This window comes from Octopus sinensis, linkage group LG28, assembly GCF_006345805.1.
Source record: "Octopus sinensis linkage group LG28, ASM634580v1, whole genome shotgun sequence".
In the NCBI taxonomy this organism is placed as follows: domain Eukaryota; kingdom Metazoa; phylum Mollusca; class Cephalopoda; order Octopoda; family Octopodidae; genus Octopus; species Octopus sinensis.
The window spans coordinates 14,733,487-14,750,868 of NC_043024.1; the positions used below are offsets into that span (position 1 = coordinate 14,733,487).

General features: G+C 39.1%; 1 protein-coding gene across 1 annotated transcript in view; it reads left to right on the plus strand.

Moving 5' to 3' along the window:
* Window positions 1-17,382, plus strand: part of LOC118768320 (SCO-spondin-like) — a 447,598-nt gene that overhangs the window by 344,629 nt on the left and 85,587 nt on the right. The window contains exons 2-6 of the mRNA XM_036514554.1: window positions 3,204-3,245; window positions 6,249-6,308; window positions 9,480-9,536; window positions 13,504-13,772; window positions 15,799-15,934. Coding sequence (XP_036370447.1) covers window positions 13,518-13,772; window positions 15,799-15,934 — 391 coding nt within the window. The 5' untranslated portion in view covers window positions 3,204-3,245; window positions 6,249-6,308; window positions 9,480-9,536; window positions 13,504-13,517. The remainder of the gene's footprint in view (window positions 1-3,203; window positions 3,246-6,248; window positions 6,309-9,479; window positions 9,537-13,503; window positions 13,773-15,798; window positions 15,935-17,382) is intronic.

Here is a 17,382-nt window from a genome sequence, read left to right on the forward strand (position 1 = left end):
CCACTTTTGCCCTTGTTCATAAATATAAGAGAAAATCTGAGGAAAGTTCAAGAAGAAGATATTTAATAAGGAAACAGTTTGTCATGTTAATACTGCTTTGAAATTAGCACATGTGAGAATAGTTATAGATGTCATGTACAGAAGAGTACAGAAGGGGAGATAAGCTTAGAGTGTGTCTGTGTGTCTGTATACAATGATTTGTCTTGAATATAATATATATCACAATTTCTATATTCTGAAATTTCAGCATCATCTACAGTACCACCATACTCTGGATCTATACAGACAGGTTAGTGAATAAAAACTTGTTTACTTAGTAAATATCAACACACATAAAGACATACACACATACACACACACATATACACACATGGATATATATAAATATATTATTTTGTGAATCTTTTATCAATATACTATAAAGTATATTAATTATTTTTTTAAGTCAATACCATGTTCTACTATTTTAAAAAAGCTCTTTACATTATTTTTTCCACTAAATAATGTAAAGTACATGGCTAACACAGTAGAGCTTGGATTTAACTTATAAAAACATGTACATAATATTTAATAGTATTCTCTGGGTGCAGAAACACAGACAGAAATGTATATGTGCTATGCAGAAACATATGTCGCAAGGCATTATAGTACAATATAAAAATTTCCATCCACAAATCATTATCTTCATTGATATGTATATATATATATATATAAAAATAGTAATGCAATACGAGAGTATTGCTTTCCAGTAAAGAATAGCCCATGAGGGAAAATTATACATAGAAGTAAATATATGGCACAACGAAGTTCCGATATTTACTGGAAAATAGCGAACGTAATAAATACGACGCTAATGTATAGCTTCACTGCGTATGTACTAGCAAAAATGCGTGTGCAACAAACTTGAAAAAAATTGTTTTACCTCCAGGGAGAACATCTGAAAGATGAAATACCTAGATAGGGATAATGTGGGACCGGTTTCAGATTTTTAAAGATATGTCTCCAAACATATACTTGATTTATCTTCATCAGCCAACATATACCCGACAACATTTCAGATGTTGCCACATCAATGCCAATACACTCGACTGAAACGCCAAAACGCTGACAGAAGTTTCAATAAAAATAGTAATGCAATACGAGAGTATTGCTTTCCAGTAAAGAATAGCCCGGTAAAGAATATCGGTACTCGTTGTGCCATATATTTACTTATATATATATATATGCATATATATATACACACACATGCACATATATTGATGTATATGTAAGACAAGAAGTATAAGGAAAAAGGTTTATATTTCACTTTTGCCCTTGTTCATAAACATAAGAGAAAATCTGAGGAAAGTTCAAGAAGATATTTAAAAAGGAAACAGTTTGTCATGTTAATACTGCTTTGAAATTACCACATATGAGAATAGTTATGGATGTCATGCAGAAGAGTACAGAAGGGGAGATAAGCTTAGAGTGTGTCTGTGTGTCTGTATACAATGATTTGTCTTGAACATAATATATATCACAATTTCTATATTCTGAAATTACAGCTTCATCTACAGTACCTTCATACTCTGGATCTATACAGACAGGTTAGTGAATAAAAACTTGTTTACTTAGTAAATATCAACACACATAAAGACATACACACATACACACACACATATACACACATGGATATATATAAATATATTATTTTGTGAATCTTTTATCAATATACTATAAAGTATATTAATTATTTTTTTAAGTCAATACCATGTTCTACTATTTTAAAAAAGCTCTTTACATTATTTTTTCCACTAAATAATGTAAAGTACATGGCTAACACAGTAGAGCTTGGATTTAACTTATAAAAACATGTACATAATATTTAATAGTATTCTATGGGTGCAGAAACACAGACAGAAATGTATATGTGCTATGCAGAAACATATGTCGCAAGGCATTATAGTACAATATAAAAATTTCCATCCACAAATCATTATCTTCATTGATATGTATATATTTCTTTATATATTTTTATGTGCCGGTGGCACGTAAAAAGCACCATCCGATTGTGGCCGTTTGCCAGCCTTGTCTGGCCCCCGTGCCGATGGTACGTAAAATCTCCATCCGATCGTGGCTGTTTGCCAGCCTCGCCTGGCCCCCGTGCCGGTGGCACGTAAAAAACACCATCCGATCGTGGCCGTTTGCCAGCCTCGTCTGGCACCTGTGCCGATGGCACGTAAAAAGCACCCACTACACTCATGGAGTGGTTGGTGTTAGGAAGGGCATCCAGCCATAGAAACATTGCCAGATCAGACTGGGCCTGGTGCAGCATCCTGGCATGGAAAGCGGACGCTAAACAATGATGATGATGATGATGATTTGTTTCTATTAAGATTACTGCAAGCAGCTAGATCTCATTAATCTCAGGGGGCACACTTCCAATCTTTATTCTCGCTACTCTTTTCCTGAGGTATGTTGGATGGAGTGCCCATTTTTCCATTTTTAGTGTTACAGTATTTTACTGCCTCCTCCACAGCAGGAAAACACACCTCCGCTGTTCAAAACTTTCTTCCTCTGCAGTAAAATTCAACATCACTTCTTACATCTGTGGCCATGCTGGTGCACCGACTTTAGGCGAGCAAATTGACCCCAGGACTTATTCTTTGTAAGCCTAGTACTTATTCTATCAGTCTCTTTTGTTGAATTGCTAAGTTACTGGCATGTAAACACACCAGCATTGGTTGTCAAGTGATGTTGGGGGGACAAACATAGACACACAAACATATACACATACATACATATATACAACGGGCTTTGGTCAGCCCGAGGCTATAGTAGAAGACACTTGCCCAAGGTTCCACGCAGTGAGACTGAACCAGAACCATATGGTTGGTAAGCAAGCTACTTACCACACAGCCACTCCTGCGCCTATACTGCGTGTGTAATTTTTTGTCTTAAATATAATATATATTACAATTTCAATGTCCTTGGTCATAAACATAAGAGAAAATCCCAGGGAAGCCCAAGAAAGAGATTTATAAAGGAAAACATTTTATCATGTCAATATTGCATTTAAATCACCACATGTGAGAATGGTTAGAGAGATCATGCACAAGAGGACAGAAGGGGCAATAAGCTAAGAGTGTGTGTTTGTATTTGTATAAATAGTATTTTATCTTAAATATAATATATATTACAATTTTTATATTCTAAAATTTCAGCATCATCTACTGCAGTCCCATACTCCTCATCTATTCAGACAGGTTAGTGAATAAAAACTTATGTCTACTTTGTAAATACACACACACACACATATGGTTATATGTAAATGTATCATTTTGTTAATCTCTAAATCTTTATATATAAAACTGAAGTTGTGTGAGAGTCTGTCTCCTCCGATTTAGATTCCTAACTGCTCCCACATTTTGCGGTGCAGTTTAACCAAAAGCGTGTATCTTATAGTCGTGATTCATATCGAACCCTTCTGGTATTAGCACACGTCAACGATGAGTCTACGATTTAAAAAAAAATTTACCATCATTTTTTCGCTTTTTAATTTTTTTTTTTGCTCGGTTTATATAAGGGAAGTAACTCTCTAAAAATGCTTATATAGTTATTTCCCTTACAAACCCGAGCAACGCCGGGCGATACTGCTAGTATACTATAAAATATATTAAATATTTTTATAAGTCAGTAGCATGTTCTACTCTGTTAGAAGTGCATTTTTGTAAGTGAAATAATGTAAAGAGTACTGCTAACAGAGTAGAACATGGTGTTGACTTATAAAAACATTTATAAATGATATTTGATAATGTCCTATGGATTTGAAAACAAATTCATATGTGCTACACAGAAATATATATCACAAGGTATTAGTAAAGTATAAAAATATCCATTCACAAATCATTATCATTATTACTCTGTGTATATATATATATATATATATATACTAGCAGTTAAGGCTGGTTTCACCCGGTCGGTTTGGATGATGTGGCTGTAAAACCTGCTCTGTGTAATCATTTGACTTGTTTGGCGGCGAGCTGGCAGAAACGTTAGCATGCTGGGCGAAATGCTTAGCAGTATTTCGTCTGCCGCTACGTTCTGAGTTCAAATTCCACCAAGGTCGACTTTGCCTTTCATCCTTTAAGGGTCGATAAATTAAGTACCAGTTACACACTGGGGTCGATATAATCGACTTAATCCGTTTGTCTGTCCTTGTTTGTCCTCTCTGTGTTTAGCCCCTTGTGGGTGGTAAATAAATACATTTGACTTGTTTGGGCACGCTTACATTAAAAAACAATTTTAGAATGAATTTTTTCTATCAAAAAGCTAAAAATAACTGACCAACAAAAAAAAAAAGCCAAGATTCAACCAAATCAAAAAATAAACCCAAATACTAAGCGAACAAAGATGAACCATCCCACTTCCATTGAGCACACACACACAAACACACACACTAACACACATATTCACGTACCCCCCCTTTACATACACACACACATATTCACGCAGAGTTGAAATGCTGTTTGATTTATTTTTCCAGCGTACAATTTTCATCATCCCACTACCAAATATGGCATCACCCTTTCCTTCCTTATTCATCTATCACCCCTTCCTTTCTCATATATAAACACAAGAGTATTATTATAGTAGATTATCTTGGTAACCATGGGAGCTATGAAAATATACAAAACCCAGCAACGCCACTGAATCATTCTACACATCTGCGTAATTTTTCACGCAATTCTACCCAGCCGTTTGACCGTGAATCCCAAGAAAGAACCACCTATATCAAATTTATATGCATAGATATATTAAATCTCTGAGTGAGATGTAAACAGTAGCAATATGGAATCGTAACATATGATTGCCAGCCAAGTGTGGTGTCCTATACGGGACAGTGCTAATGAGATTTATAGCCCCAAGGAGACATCTCTTCCTGCTGGTAACTTACCCTTAACAAAAATTTTAGTGGGGTTGCAAACAGCACCCCATGCTGGTTAATATAAGAGAAGATGTATCTAATTTTTAGAAAAAACTCAGAAGTCAATATCTCTAAAAACTTTCTGTAGGTTCTGAATCCACATGTCTATGTGTGTGTGTGTGTATGTGTGTTATTAAGTATCAGGTTATTAAGAAGGAAATATCCGATTTTCTAGACAACCAACATTGGTTGATAGAGACAGGCCAGTTCTCTTGCAAGACAATGCTCAACCACATGTTGCACAAAAAACACTACTCAAGTTAGAAGAACTGAACTTGGAAGTACTCCGTCGTCTACCATATTCTCCAGACCTGCACCAACTGACTATCATGTTTTCCAGGCATTAGACAACTTTTTGCAAGGAAAAAACTTCAAATCTGAAGAATATGCAAAAAACAGCCTTTCGTGATTCCATCACCTCTTGCTCTCCAGAATTCTTCGCTGTTGACATAAATAAGCTTCTGATAAAATGGCAAAATTGTGTTGATAATTTAGGCACATACTTTGATTAACTGCATTGCTTTTTGCTGAGATAACTTTAAAATAAACTTTCAGTTCAAAATTGGACATTTCATTCTTAATGACCTGATAATATAAAATTCTACCTGTTAAATTTTGAGAGTGTGTGTGTGTGTGCATGCATGGACGTATCATCATCATCATCATCATCATCATCATCATCGTTTAACATCCGTTTTCTGCGCTAGCACGGGTTGGGCGGTTTAACCGGGGTCTGGGAAGTCAGGGGCTGCACCAGGCTCCGGCCTGATCTGGCAGTGTTTTTACAGCTGGATGCCCTTCCTAACGCCAACCACTCCGCGAGTGTAGTGGGTGCTTTTTACGTGCCACCGGCACAGGTGCCAGGGGAGTCTGGCATCGGCCACGATCGATTGGTGCTTTTAACGTGCTACTGGCACAGAAGCCAGCCAGGATGGCGCTGGCATCGGCCACGTTCAGATGGTGCTTTTTATGTGCCACCAGCACAGAAGCCAGTCGAGGCGGTGCTGGCAACGGTCACGTTCGGATGGTGCTTTTTATGTGTCACCGGCACAGGTATCACAACTACTATTTCCATTGATATTTATTTCGATGTTCATGAATATCAATGGTTTTATATCTTTTTACAGAGACTAGGAAAAATATAAAATTGTATTTACTTTAATTCTGAGAATTCTCTTCAACAACTATTCATTAAAAACTATCATATAAACATGTTTCTTTTTGTTAAAAAAACAAAGACAAAATCTTATTTAACATCATTTTACTCTTTCCACCTCTATAGCTTCAACACAGCTTCCTCCCTCCATTGTAACTTCACAACCAGTTACACCTCAGACAACAGGTAAGTTCTTAACCATATGAATCATTTCTTCAAATATGTTGTTTACATACAGAACTTGTATAGGTTCCATTTAAAACCTAAACAGATTATTCTTGCCCATTTCTCAGCTTTTAAGACTATACTTAAAGAAATTATTAGTTGTCATTTTGGTTTTCTGTGATAGTTCAGATCTTTTCAATGGTATTTTATTTGCATACATACTTACATACATACAGAGCCTTGATGTAAAATAACTTTGTGTTTATAACAATTTGAGGAAACAAATGCAACTGACAGCCATAATAATAGGAGCACTCCGTCGGTTGCGACGATGAGGGTCCCAGCTGATACGATCAGCGGAACAGCTTGCTCGTGATATTAACGTGCAAGTGGCTGAGCACTCCACAGACACGTGTACTCTTAACGTAGTTCTCAAGGAGATTCAGCATGACACAGAGTGTGACAAGGCTGGCCTTCTGAAATACAGGTACAAGAGAAACAGGAAGAAAGAGCAAGAGAAAGTTGTGGTGAAAGAGTACAACAGGGTTCACCACCACCCCCTGCCAGAGCCTCGTGGAGCTTTAGGTGTTTTCGCTCAATAAACACTCACAATGCCCGGTCTGGGAATCGAAACCGCGATCCTCCGACCGCGAGTCCGCTGCCCTAACCACTGGGCCATTGCACCTCCAGCCATAATAAAACTGTGAGTCTGACTAAGTTGATTTTTGTTCAGCCTCTGGGCAATCAGAATAACATGTCCTCTTTGTTGAATTATTTTATTTATCTACTGCAGTGCTTTTCAAACTTTTTGCTGGAGCGGAACCCCAAGGAAACATTCCACTGGCTCGAGGAACTCCTGTGCAATAATTTAATAGTCTTATGCACACATATCTACACAGGAGAATTAAAAATTACTGCCGATATTAGAAGTTTTGTAACTTCTTGCGGAACCCCTGGACTGTGCTGGCGGAACCCTGGTTGAGAACCACTGATCTACTGATATACAAAATGTGACACTTAATTATGAGGCTGCATTGAAACTCAAAATAACTGGATTATGTTTAATTTGCAAAGCTTAGATTCCAAGGACGTATGTTCTCTTTACTCTTTTACTTGTTTCAGTCATTTGACTGCCACCATGCTGGAGCACTGCCTTTAGTCGAACAAATCGACCGACCCCAGGACTTATTCTTTGTAAGCCTTGTACTTTGCCGAACCGCTAAGTTACAGGCATGTAAACACACCAAGCGATGGTGGGGGGACATACACAGAGAAACAAACAAACACACACACACATATATGATGGGTTTCTTTCAGTTTCCATCTACCAAATTCATTCAAGGCTTTGGTCAGCCCCGAGGCTTTAGTAGAAGACACTTACCCAAGGTACCATGCAGTGGGACTAAACCCGGAACCATCTGGCTAGAAAACAAGCTTCTTACCACACAGCCACTCCTGTGCCTCCTTAAGTTTTGTGAATACAAAAATTTTGGAGGAACATGGCTGAAAGTTTAGTGTTAACTAGAGACATGTAGGGCTGTTTGGGCTAAAAAGTTTGCTTCACAACCATGTGATATCATGGTTGGTTCTACAGCATGGTACCTTATGCTGGTGTTTTCATCTGTTGCTTGAAGCCAAGTAACATCTTGTAAATGAATTTGACAGATGGCGCAGGAGTGGCTGTGTGGTAAGTAGCTTGCTAACCAACCACATGGCTCTGGGTTCAGTCCCACTGCATGGCATCTTGGGCAAGTGTCTTCTGCTATAGCCCCGGGCCGACCAATGCCTTGTGAGTGGATTTGGTAGACGGAAACTGAAAGAAGACTGTCGTATATATGTATGTATATATATGTGTGTGTGTGTGTTTGTGTGTCTGTGTTTGTCCCCCTAGCATTGCTTGACAACCGATGCTGGTGTGTTTACGTCCCCGTTACTTAGCGGTTCGGCAAAAGAGACCGATAGAATAAGTACTGGGCTTACAAAGAATAAGTCCCGGGGTTGATTTGCTCGACTAAAGGCGGTGCTCCAGCATGGCCGCAGTCAGATGACTGAAACAAGTAAAAGAGTAAAGAGTAAAGAGATGGAAATTGCAGAAAACCTGTTTGTGTGTGTGTGTGATCATGATGATGGTCATCATCATTGCTATTTCACGTGCATTTTTCATGCTAGTATGTCCAGGATGGTGTGTGTGTGCATGGAGATACACTTGTATTTTTTTATATCTTGGCTGTGTGGTAAGTAGCTTGCTTACCAACCACACGGTTCTAGGTTCAGTCCCACTGCGTGACACCTTAGGCAAGTGTCTTCTATTATAGCCTCAGACCGACCAAAGTCTTGTGAGTGAATTTGGTAGACGGAAACTGAAAGAAGCCCTTCGTATATATGTATATATGTGTATATATAAATATATATATGTATGTGTGTGTGTATATATTTGTGTGTCTGTCCCCACAACATCATTTGACAACTGATGTTGGTGTGTTTACGTCCCCGTAACTTAGCAGTTTGGCAAAAGAGACCGATAGAATAAGTACTAGGCTTACAAAGAATAAGTCCTGGGGTTGATTTGCTCGACTAAAAAGAGGTGGTGCTCCAGCATGGCTGCAGTCAAATAACTGAAATAAGTAAAAGAGTAAAAGATTTTAGCACTAAGAAAAAAATAAAATAAAACTGGATATAATATATAGAAAAATATAACATTGAATATACTTCAATCCAGAGATTTCTCTTCAACTACTATTCATCAAGCCGGTCAGTCGGGACCCCCTTCGGTCACGACACTGACCATGGGACTGCACCTAGAAAGTTACCCTTCGAGGCACAAGTCTGGGCAAGGTGGTTTATGGAAGACCAGCAGTCGCCCATGCATACCGACCTCCTCTCTCCACACCACTGATGCTATCCAAGGGAAAGGCAAAGGGGCCGATACAGCTTGGCACCTGTGACGTCGCAACTCATTTCTACAGCTGAGTGAACTGGAGCAACGTGAAATAAAGTGTCTTGCTCAAGAACACAACACGCAGCCCGGTCTGGGATTCGACCTCACAACCTCACGATTGTAAGTTCGATGCTCTAACCACTGAGCCATGCGCCTTCACTATTCATCAAGCACTACCATATAAACATGTCTATTTCTGTTAAAAAAACATAGACATCAACCTATTTAACATTTTACTCTTTCCACATTAACAGCTTCAGTACATCCGTCCTCCATTCCATCTTCACAACTAGTTACACCTCATACAACAGGTAAAGTAGGTAACCATAGGAATAATATGTTCAAATTTTCTTGTATATCTCTATATATATAAATGGCAAAATGTCTGTGTGTGTGTCCTTTATACAAATCCACAGTTAATCAGTTAGAGGGCTCGCACTTTCTATGGTCATTCAAAACCGTCCAAAGGTGGTCGTGTACATCTTTCTGGAAAAAAGTAGCTTAGAGGTCAGATATGTTGAATGCACTCAAAAAAACTAGTGGAAAAATAATTATTTCACACCAAGATATGAACGGGTCCTTTACGAATATTTACTCCCGAATGAAACTGGGTCCTTCTGCTTGTAATCTCTATATATATAAGTGGCAAAATGTCTGTGTGTGTGTCCTTTATACAAATCCACAGTTAATCAGTTAGAGGGCTCGCACTTTCTATGGTTATTCAAAATCATCCAAGGGTGGTCGTGCACATCTTTACATTTCCCCAGTCACCCCGAAAAGCCATTAAAAAATCAATAGAAGTGATCTATCCAAAACCCAATCAAAATGCTCGAAACTTGATACGCCAATTGAATGCCAGCTAGCTGTATGTAATAGGTCAGAGATTTAGACAGTACTCGTGTGTATGTGTGCATGCACGCAGCTGTATATGCATGCACTAGCACTATGACCCGGCGTTGCCAGGTCATAAACACACCAGCATCGGTTGTCAAGCAATGCTAGGGGGACAAACACAGACACACAAACATACACGCACACACACATATATACATATATACGACGGGCTTCTTTCAGTTTCCGTCTACCAAATCCACTCACAAGGCTTTGGTCGGCCCGAGGCTATAGTAGAAGACACTTGCCCAAGGTGCCACGCAGTGGGACTGAACCCGGAACCATGTGGTTGGTAAGCAAACTACTTACCACACAGCCACTCCTATATATTTATATTTTTTTCTTATATCTTTTCATAGAGACTTTAGCACTTAGAAAAATATAAAATTGAATATAATCCGTTTCTGTGATTTCTCTTAAACTACTATTCATCAAGCACTATCATATATACATGTTTAATTCTGTTAAAAAAAAGATATAGACATCAACTTATTTAACAACATTTTACTCATTCGACATTAACAGTTTCAGTATATCCTTCCATCATTGTAACTTCACAACTAATTACACCTCATACAACAGGTAAAGTATTTAACCACATGAATCATTTCTTCAAATATGTTCTTTATATATAGAACATCTATAAGTGCTATTTGTGGAGGTGCAATGGCCCAATGGTTAGGGCAGCGGACTTGTGGTCGTAGGGCCGTGGTTTTGATTCCCAGACCGGGCGTTGTGAGTGTTTATTAAGCGAAAATACCTAAAGCTTCACGAGGCTCTGGCAGGGGATGGTGGTAATCCCTGCTGTACTCTTTCACCACAACTTTCTCTCACTCTTTCTTCTGTTGGCCTGCTCACTTAGCCAGCAGGGTGGCGTCATTTGAAGGCTAAAACAATGCAAAGCGCATTGTGACCAGCGATGTGTAGCAACATATGATACCCTGGTCTATAAAGGTGATATATATTAATTATTACAGGCGCAGGTGTGGCTGTGTGGTAAGTATCTTGTTTACCAACCATATGGTTCCAGGTTCAGTCCCACTGCGTGGCACCTTGGGCAAGTGTCTTCTACTATAGCCTCGGGCTGACCAAAGCCTTGTGAGTGGATTTGGTAGACAGAAACTGAAAGAAGCCTGTCGTATATATGTATATATATATATATATATATATATATATGTGTGTGTGTGTGTGTGTATGTGTTTGTGTGTCGGTGTTTGTCCCCCTAGCATTGCTTGACAACCGATGCTGGTGTGTCTACGTCCCCGTCACTTAGCGGTTCAACAAAAGAGACCGATGGAATAAGTACTGGGCTTACTAAGAATAAGTCCCGGGGTCGATTTGCTTGATTAAAGGCGGTGCTCCAGCATGACAACAGTCAAATGACTGAAACAAGTAAAAAGAGTAAAAAGAGAAAAAGAGTATATGTGGAAGTGTTGAAGAAGATGAAAGAGAAGAGACAGTTGATGGATACTAACAGAGAGGAGGCGCGATGGCCCAGTGGTTAGGGCAGCGGACTCGCGGTCGTAGGATCGCGGTTTCGATTCCCAGACCGGGCATTGTGAGTGTTTATTGAGCGAAAACACCTAAAGCTCCACGAGGCTCCGGCAGGGGATGGTGGTGATCCCTGCTGTACTCTTTCACCACTACTTTCTCTCACTCTTACTTCCTGTTTCTGTTGTGCCTGTATTTCAAGGGGCCAGCCTTGTCACTCTCTGTGTCACACTGAATATCCCTGAGAACTATGTCAAGGGTACATGTGTCTGTGGAGTGCTCAGCCACTTACACGTTAATTTCACAAGCAGGCTGTTCCGTTGGTCGGATCAACCGGAACACTCATCGTCGTAACCGACAGAGTGCTTCCACACTAACAGAGAAGAGACAGTGGAGATATGTTGGTCATTTTCTCAGAGAGGATGATGGAATGGAGCATTACATGGTGGAGACTGAGTTGGTGGGAAGGAGAGTGAGAGGGAGGCAGAGAATGAAGATGTTTGGCTGGATGAAGAAGAGAATGAATGTGCAGAGCAAGAAAGACCTGGGTGATGTTGCGAGAGACAGAAATAAATAGAGGAGGAACAAGCCATGATCCATCAATGGCATGGATATGCCATGACAGAAGAAGGAGATACGAAGGCGGTGAGCTGGTAGAAACGTTAGCATGCCGGGTGAAATCCTCAGCAGTATTTCGTCTGCCGCTACGTTCTGAGTTCAAATTCCGCCGAGGTCGACTCTGCCTTTCATCCTTTCAGGGTCGATTAAATAAGTACCAGTTACGCACTGGGGTCGATATAATCGACTTACTCCCTCTGCCTGTCCTTGTTTGTCCTCTCTGTGTTTGGGATTGGAAGCACTCCGTCGGTTACAACGATGAGGGTTCCAGTTGATCCGATCAACGGAACAGCCTGCTCGTGAAATTAACGTGTAAGTGGCTGAGCACTCCACAGACACGTGTACCCTTAACATAGTTCTCGGGGATATTCAGCGTGACACAGAGAGTGACAAGGCCGGCCCTTTGAAATACAGGTACAACAGAAACAGGAAGTAAGAGTGAGAGAAAGTTGTGGTGAAAGAGTACAGCAGGGATCACCACCATCCCTGCCGAGGTCGACTTTGCCTTTCATCCTTTCAGGGTCGATTAAATAAGTACCAGTTATGCACTGGGGTCAATGTAATCGACTTACTCCCTCTGTCTGTCCTTGTCCTCTCTGTGTTTAGCTCCTTGTGGGTAGTAAAAAAATAGGTATTTCGTCTGCCGCTACGTTCTGAGTTCAAATTCCGCCGAGGTCGACTTCGCCTTTCATCCCTTTGGGGTTGATAAATTAAGTACCAGTTACATACTGGGGTCGATCTAATCGACTTAATCCATTGTGTCTGTCCTTGTTTGTTCCTTCTATGTTTAGCCCCCTTGTGGGTAGTAAAGAAATGAGAAAGAGAGAGATATATAGAGAGATATATAGGCGCAGGAGTGGCTGTGTGGTAAGTAGCTTGCTAACCAGCCACATGGTTCCGGGTTCAGTCCCACTGTGTGGCACCTTGGGCAAGTGTCTTCTGCTATAGCCCCGGGCCGACCAATGCCTTGTGAGTGGATTTGGTAGACGGAAACTGAAAGAAGCCTGTCGTATATATGTATATATATATATATATATATGTGTGTCTGTGTTTGTCCCCCTAGCATTGCTTGACAACCGATGCTGGTGTGTTTACGTCCCCGTCACTTAGCGGTTCGGCAAAAGAGACTGATAGAATAAGTACTAGGCTTACAAAGAATAAGTCCCGGGGTCGATTTGCTTGACTAAAGGCGGTGCTCCAGCATGGCTGCAGTCAAATGACTGAAACAAGTAAAAGAGTAAAATAATATATTATTTCTTTCTTTTTTTTTCTTTGCAGAAAAACCATGTGAAATGGTAAATCTTATGAGTGCTCCTGACCTTCTTCCTGATTCATACATTACCGTTACAAGCAACCAAGAGAATGCATCTGAAATAAGACATTTACGTCAAGGTTGGGTTTCAGATAAAAGGGATTATTTCCCTACAGTTCACATTTTCCTCCCAAGTCAGTATTTGATATTCGGTGCTCGTTTAAGCCTGTCAATTAAAAAAAATATAAGAACATTTGATTTATTTTTTGAAAGTGTAAAAGACAAACCTTCACAGGTTAGTATATATTCCTTTATGTCTTTCTGTTTTTTGCATCTTTTTGTTCTACTGCCAGCATTGTATTTATATAATTTACGAGCTAAAGCCCCCCCCCCCATCATCTAATGGACGGTGCTGAATCATATATGCTGAATAAAAAGCAATCAGTGTTTTCTTTTCATTAAAAAATAATTAAGCATGCCTTTATTTCAACAAAATTTTTGGTTTTATTAAATGAAGTTAAGGCCAAAAAAAAACTTCTTGAGAAACCATATAGTCTTTCCTTCCTTCATGCCAAGCTTGAAGAAAATATCTCTTTTGCATCTTACTTTTTTGGTCTCTTAAATATCCTTCATTTTGTGGCATTATTTCAAGCCAGCCGGCTTTTTTTGCACAAACTGCATGTGCATTTTTCTCGCGTACGTGTAGTATCGATCACAACAGCTGATGTACTTGCGTGTACAAATGCATGTTCTCACGGCTTTATCGATCGCATTCTCACCTGGAATCGATTTTTGTAATTTTTTCAAGACTTATACACACCCTGATACCATCGGTATCTGCATATCAAATTTGAGTACAATCGGATGGAGGATGCCTGAGATCCTAGAAGACACACACACACAAGAACGGATTTTATATGATAGATTACTCCTGCTTTCAAACAACTCTTTTATCTATGTTTGCACTGAACCCACTTTCGTGTGTACACATGCACACACACACACACACACATGCACGTGCGCAAGGTGGGTTCATAAAAAGAGTACACTTGATATTATAGAACGGGCATAATTTGAATAGAAAATTATAATTATAATTATAAATTATAAATTGTTTTGAATTCAGACTTTGCCTTTCATCCTTTCGGGGTCGATTAAATAAGTACCAGTTACGCACTGGGGTCGATGTAATCGACTTAATCTGTGTGTCTGTCCTTGTTTGTCCCCTCTGTGTTTAGCCCCTTGTGGGTAGTAAAGAAATAGGTAAGTGCTGTAACAGACTACTGGGGCTCCAAGGCTATAACCAAGATGGTAGTTATGGAGCCATTGCAGATTTCCAATACAGCGGATATATATATATATATATATATATATATGTGTGTGTGTGTGTGTCCGCGTGTGTATCGTTGGCGATTTTTTTCCTCCGTCTTCCTTTCCTTTTTCTATGTTTCTGACAAAGAGCTCCGCTCAAAACATTAAACCCTCCTTCTTTCTTTCCTTCCTGAGCCAATAACACTATACTTGTTCCATGTCCTTGCGTTGTTGTGTTTTCTTTTTGTGTTTTCATGTTTGGATTAACTTTATATATATATATATATTCGATGGGCTTCTTTCAGTTTCTGTCCACCAAATCCACTCACAAGGCTTTGGTCAGCCCAAGGCTATAGTAGAAGACACTTGCCCAAGGTGATGCATACCACTAATTGTATGTCCAGTGACTGGGGCAAAAGTTTACATTTCTTCTTTTAGCCTTTACTAGCAGTATCGCCCGGCGTTGCTCGGGTTTGTAAGGGAAATAACTATATAAGCATTTTTAGAGAGTTACTTCCCTTATAGATGCCAATTCGGGCTTTCTTAGCCATTTCTGTTCTGGTGTCTTCAAGCCATGAAGTCGTTGTTCTAAAAGAACGCTGGTCTCCTTGACAACGCTTTACGACGTTGATTTCCTTACACTCCCTTCCCCACAGCTTCACGAGGGAGGGAAGAAGGGGGAGAAGCAAACACAGGTGCAGGTGTTTGAGCGTGGATGCCAACTCCGCCGCCATCGACACACGAAAAATTATGCATTAAAATGGAATAAAAAATGATGTTAAATTATTTTTAAAATCGTAGACTCATCGTAGACGCGCGCTAATACCCAGACGGGCTCGATATGAATCACGACTATAAGATACCCGAATTTGGTTAAACTGCACCGCAAAATGTGGGAGTAGTTAGGAATCTAAATCGAAGGGGACAGACACTCACACAACTACAGTTTTATATATATAGATTTCACTCAGATACTCGTTTAAAAGCCTAACTTGTTTCTCTCTTTCCAGACATTTACAGCAGATAGTGTTGTAGATATTCCAGCGAAGATGCCTGATGAAACAATAATGATATCTTTCACTAAAAACTTACCCTTTCGACCCATTAGAGTAACTATTAGTATTCTTACTTGTTTACGGAATGCATGTAAGTATTTGATTTATTTGCTACTGTCATATAGTATAATCTGATTTGATTTTTTGGATAATAGAAACTCTGCTTTCTTTCCTCTGCTTATTTTAACCTTTTGTCTATTTTGAATTGCATCCTTAGAATTCCTTCATATTCATAACTTTTATTGCAGATTACTCTGTTAAATGTAATATTTTTTTTTATTCAAATTGTTTTGAATTAATCAAACATTATCTCATAGCTTTGAGGTTTCAATGATGTGAATTATTTTTAGAATGGCATTGTAGGTTAGGTGTGAGAGGCTAGATATTGCCAGTTTGAATATAAAACATATAGAATATTTGGGCCGGATATGGCCGGTTTAAACACTAAAGGGTTAAGTCTAGTCACCAGCATGATATATCTAAAATATATTTGGTTTATCTTTTACTTGTTTCAGTCATCAGACTGTGGCCATACAGGGGCACTTTTGTCAAAAGTGTTAATGAGAAAAGAAAACTTGGAAATTTCTGTGGAAATACCTACATTTTGAAGCTGAATGATGCCTGAGTTACAATTACTCTTCAGAGATCTTTATTAGATCTTCTAAGAAAGAGAATAAGGCTTTTGAAAATAAGAGATTTAGAGAGAATAAAATCTGATATCTAGGCCCATTAGAGAGACAAACTTGGGATTAGTGGATTTGTAGCAGTTGATGAGTTATACTCTCCAGTGTGACGGAAACTCTGAAAGAATATCAGTCCATAGTATATGTGATTCTTGTTGCACTATTTTGGCAAATGACCAAAGGTTTTGTACTTCCCTGGGCATGGATACATTGAAACTCCGAAGTATGGCAGCTGACTTGGCAGACACCCATAAAATTATTAACCATCTTACAATCAATAACTCTGAGCACCTTTTCAAACTCCACCCGTCTAACACCCGTGGACATATTTACAAAGTCACAAAACAGCGCAGCTCCCATGACTTTAGGAAACATTTTTTAACTCTAAGAGTTTCTGAAGCATGGAACAAACTGCCGGCATCAGCTGTTAGTTGTTGGAGCACTGCATCCTTCAAAACTTCCATGGTTCCTGAGATTTGCCAACACTACACCTGATTTTATCCCCTCCATACACACACAAGCATGTATCTGACTCATACACTGTTCGCTTTCCAGACATTTGTACATTTCTGCATATACTTTATATACACTTTTGACAAGTTGTGGTGCACCTGAGCACTGTATACAATAATTTCACTATTATTATTATTATTATTATTATTATTATTATTATTATTATTCTGGTAAATTATTTGCTTTATTCGTTAAATTACAACAAAAGCAGCCTTGCATTCAAAGTAGTAGCCATCGTGTTGCACCGTCTGAAGTCAGTTCTTTGATCCTACACTGATACCACTTCTTGTCCTTTGGGGCAAAATTTTCAATAAACTGAAATAGTAAAATAAAAATTATTCAT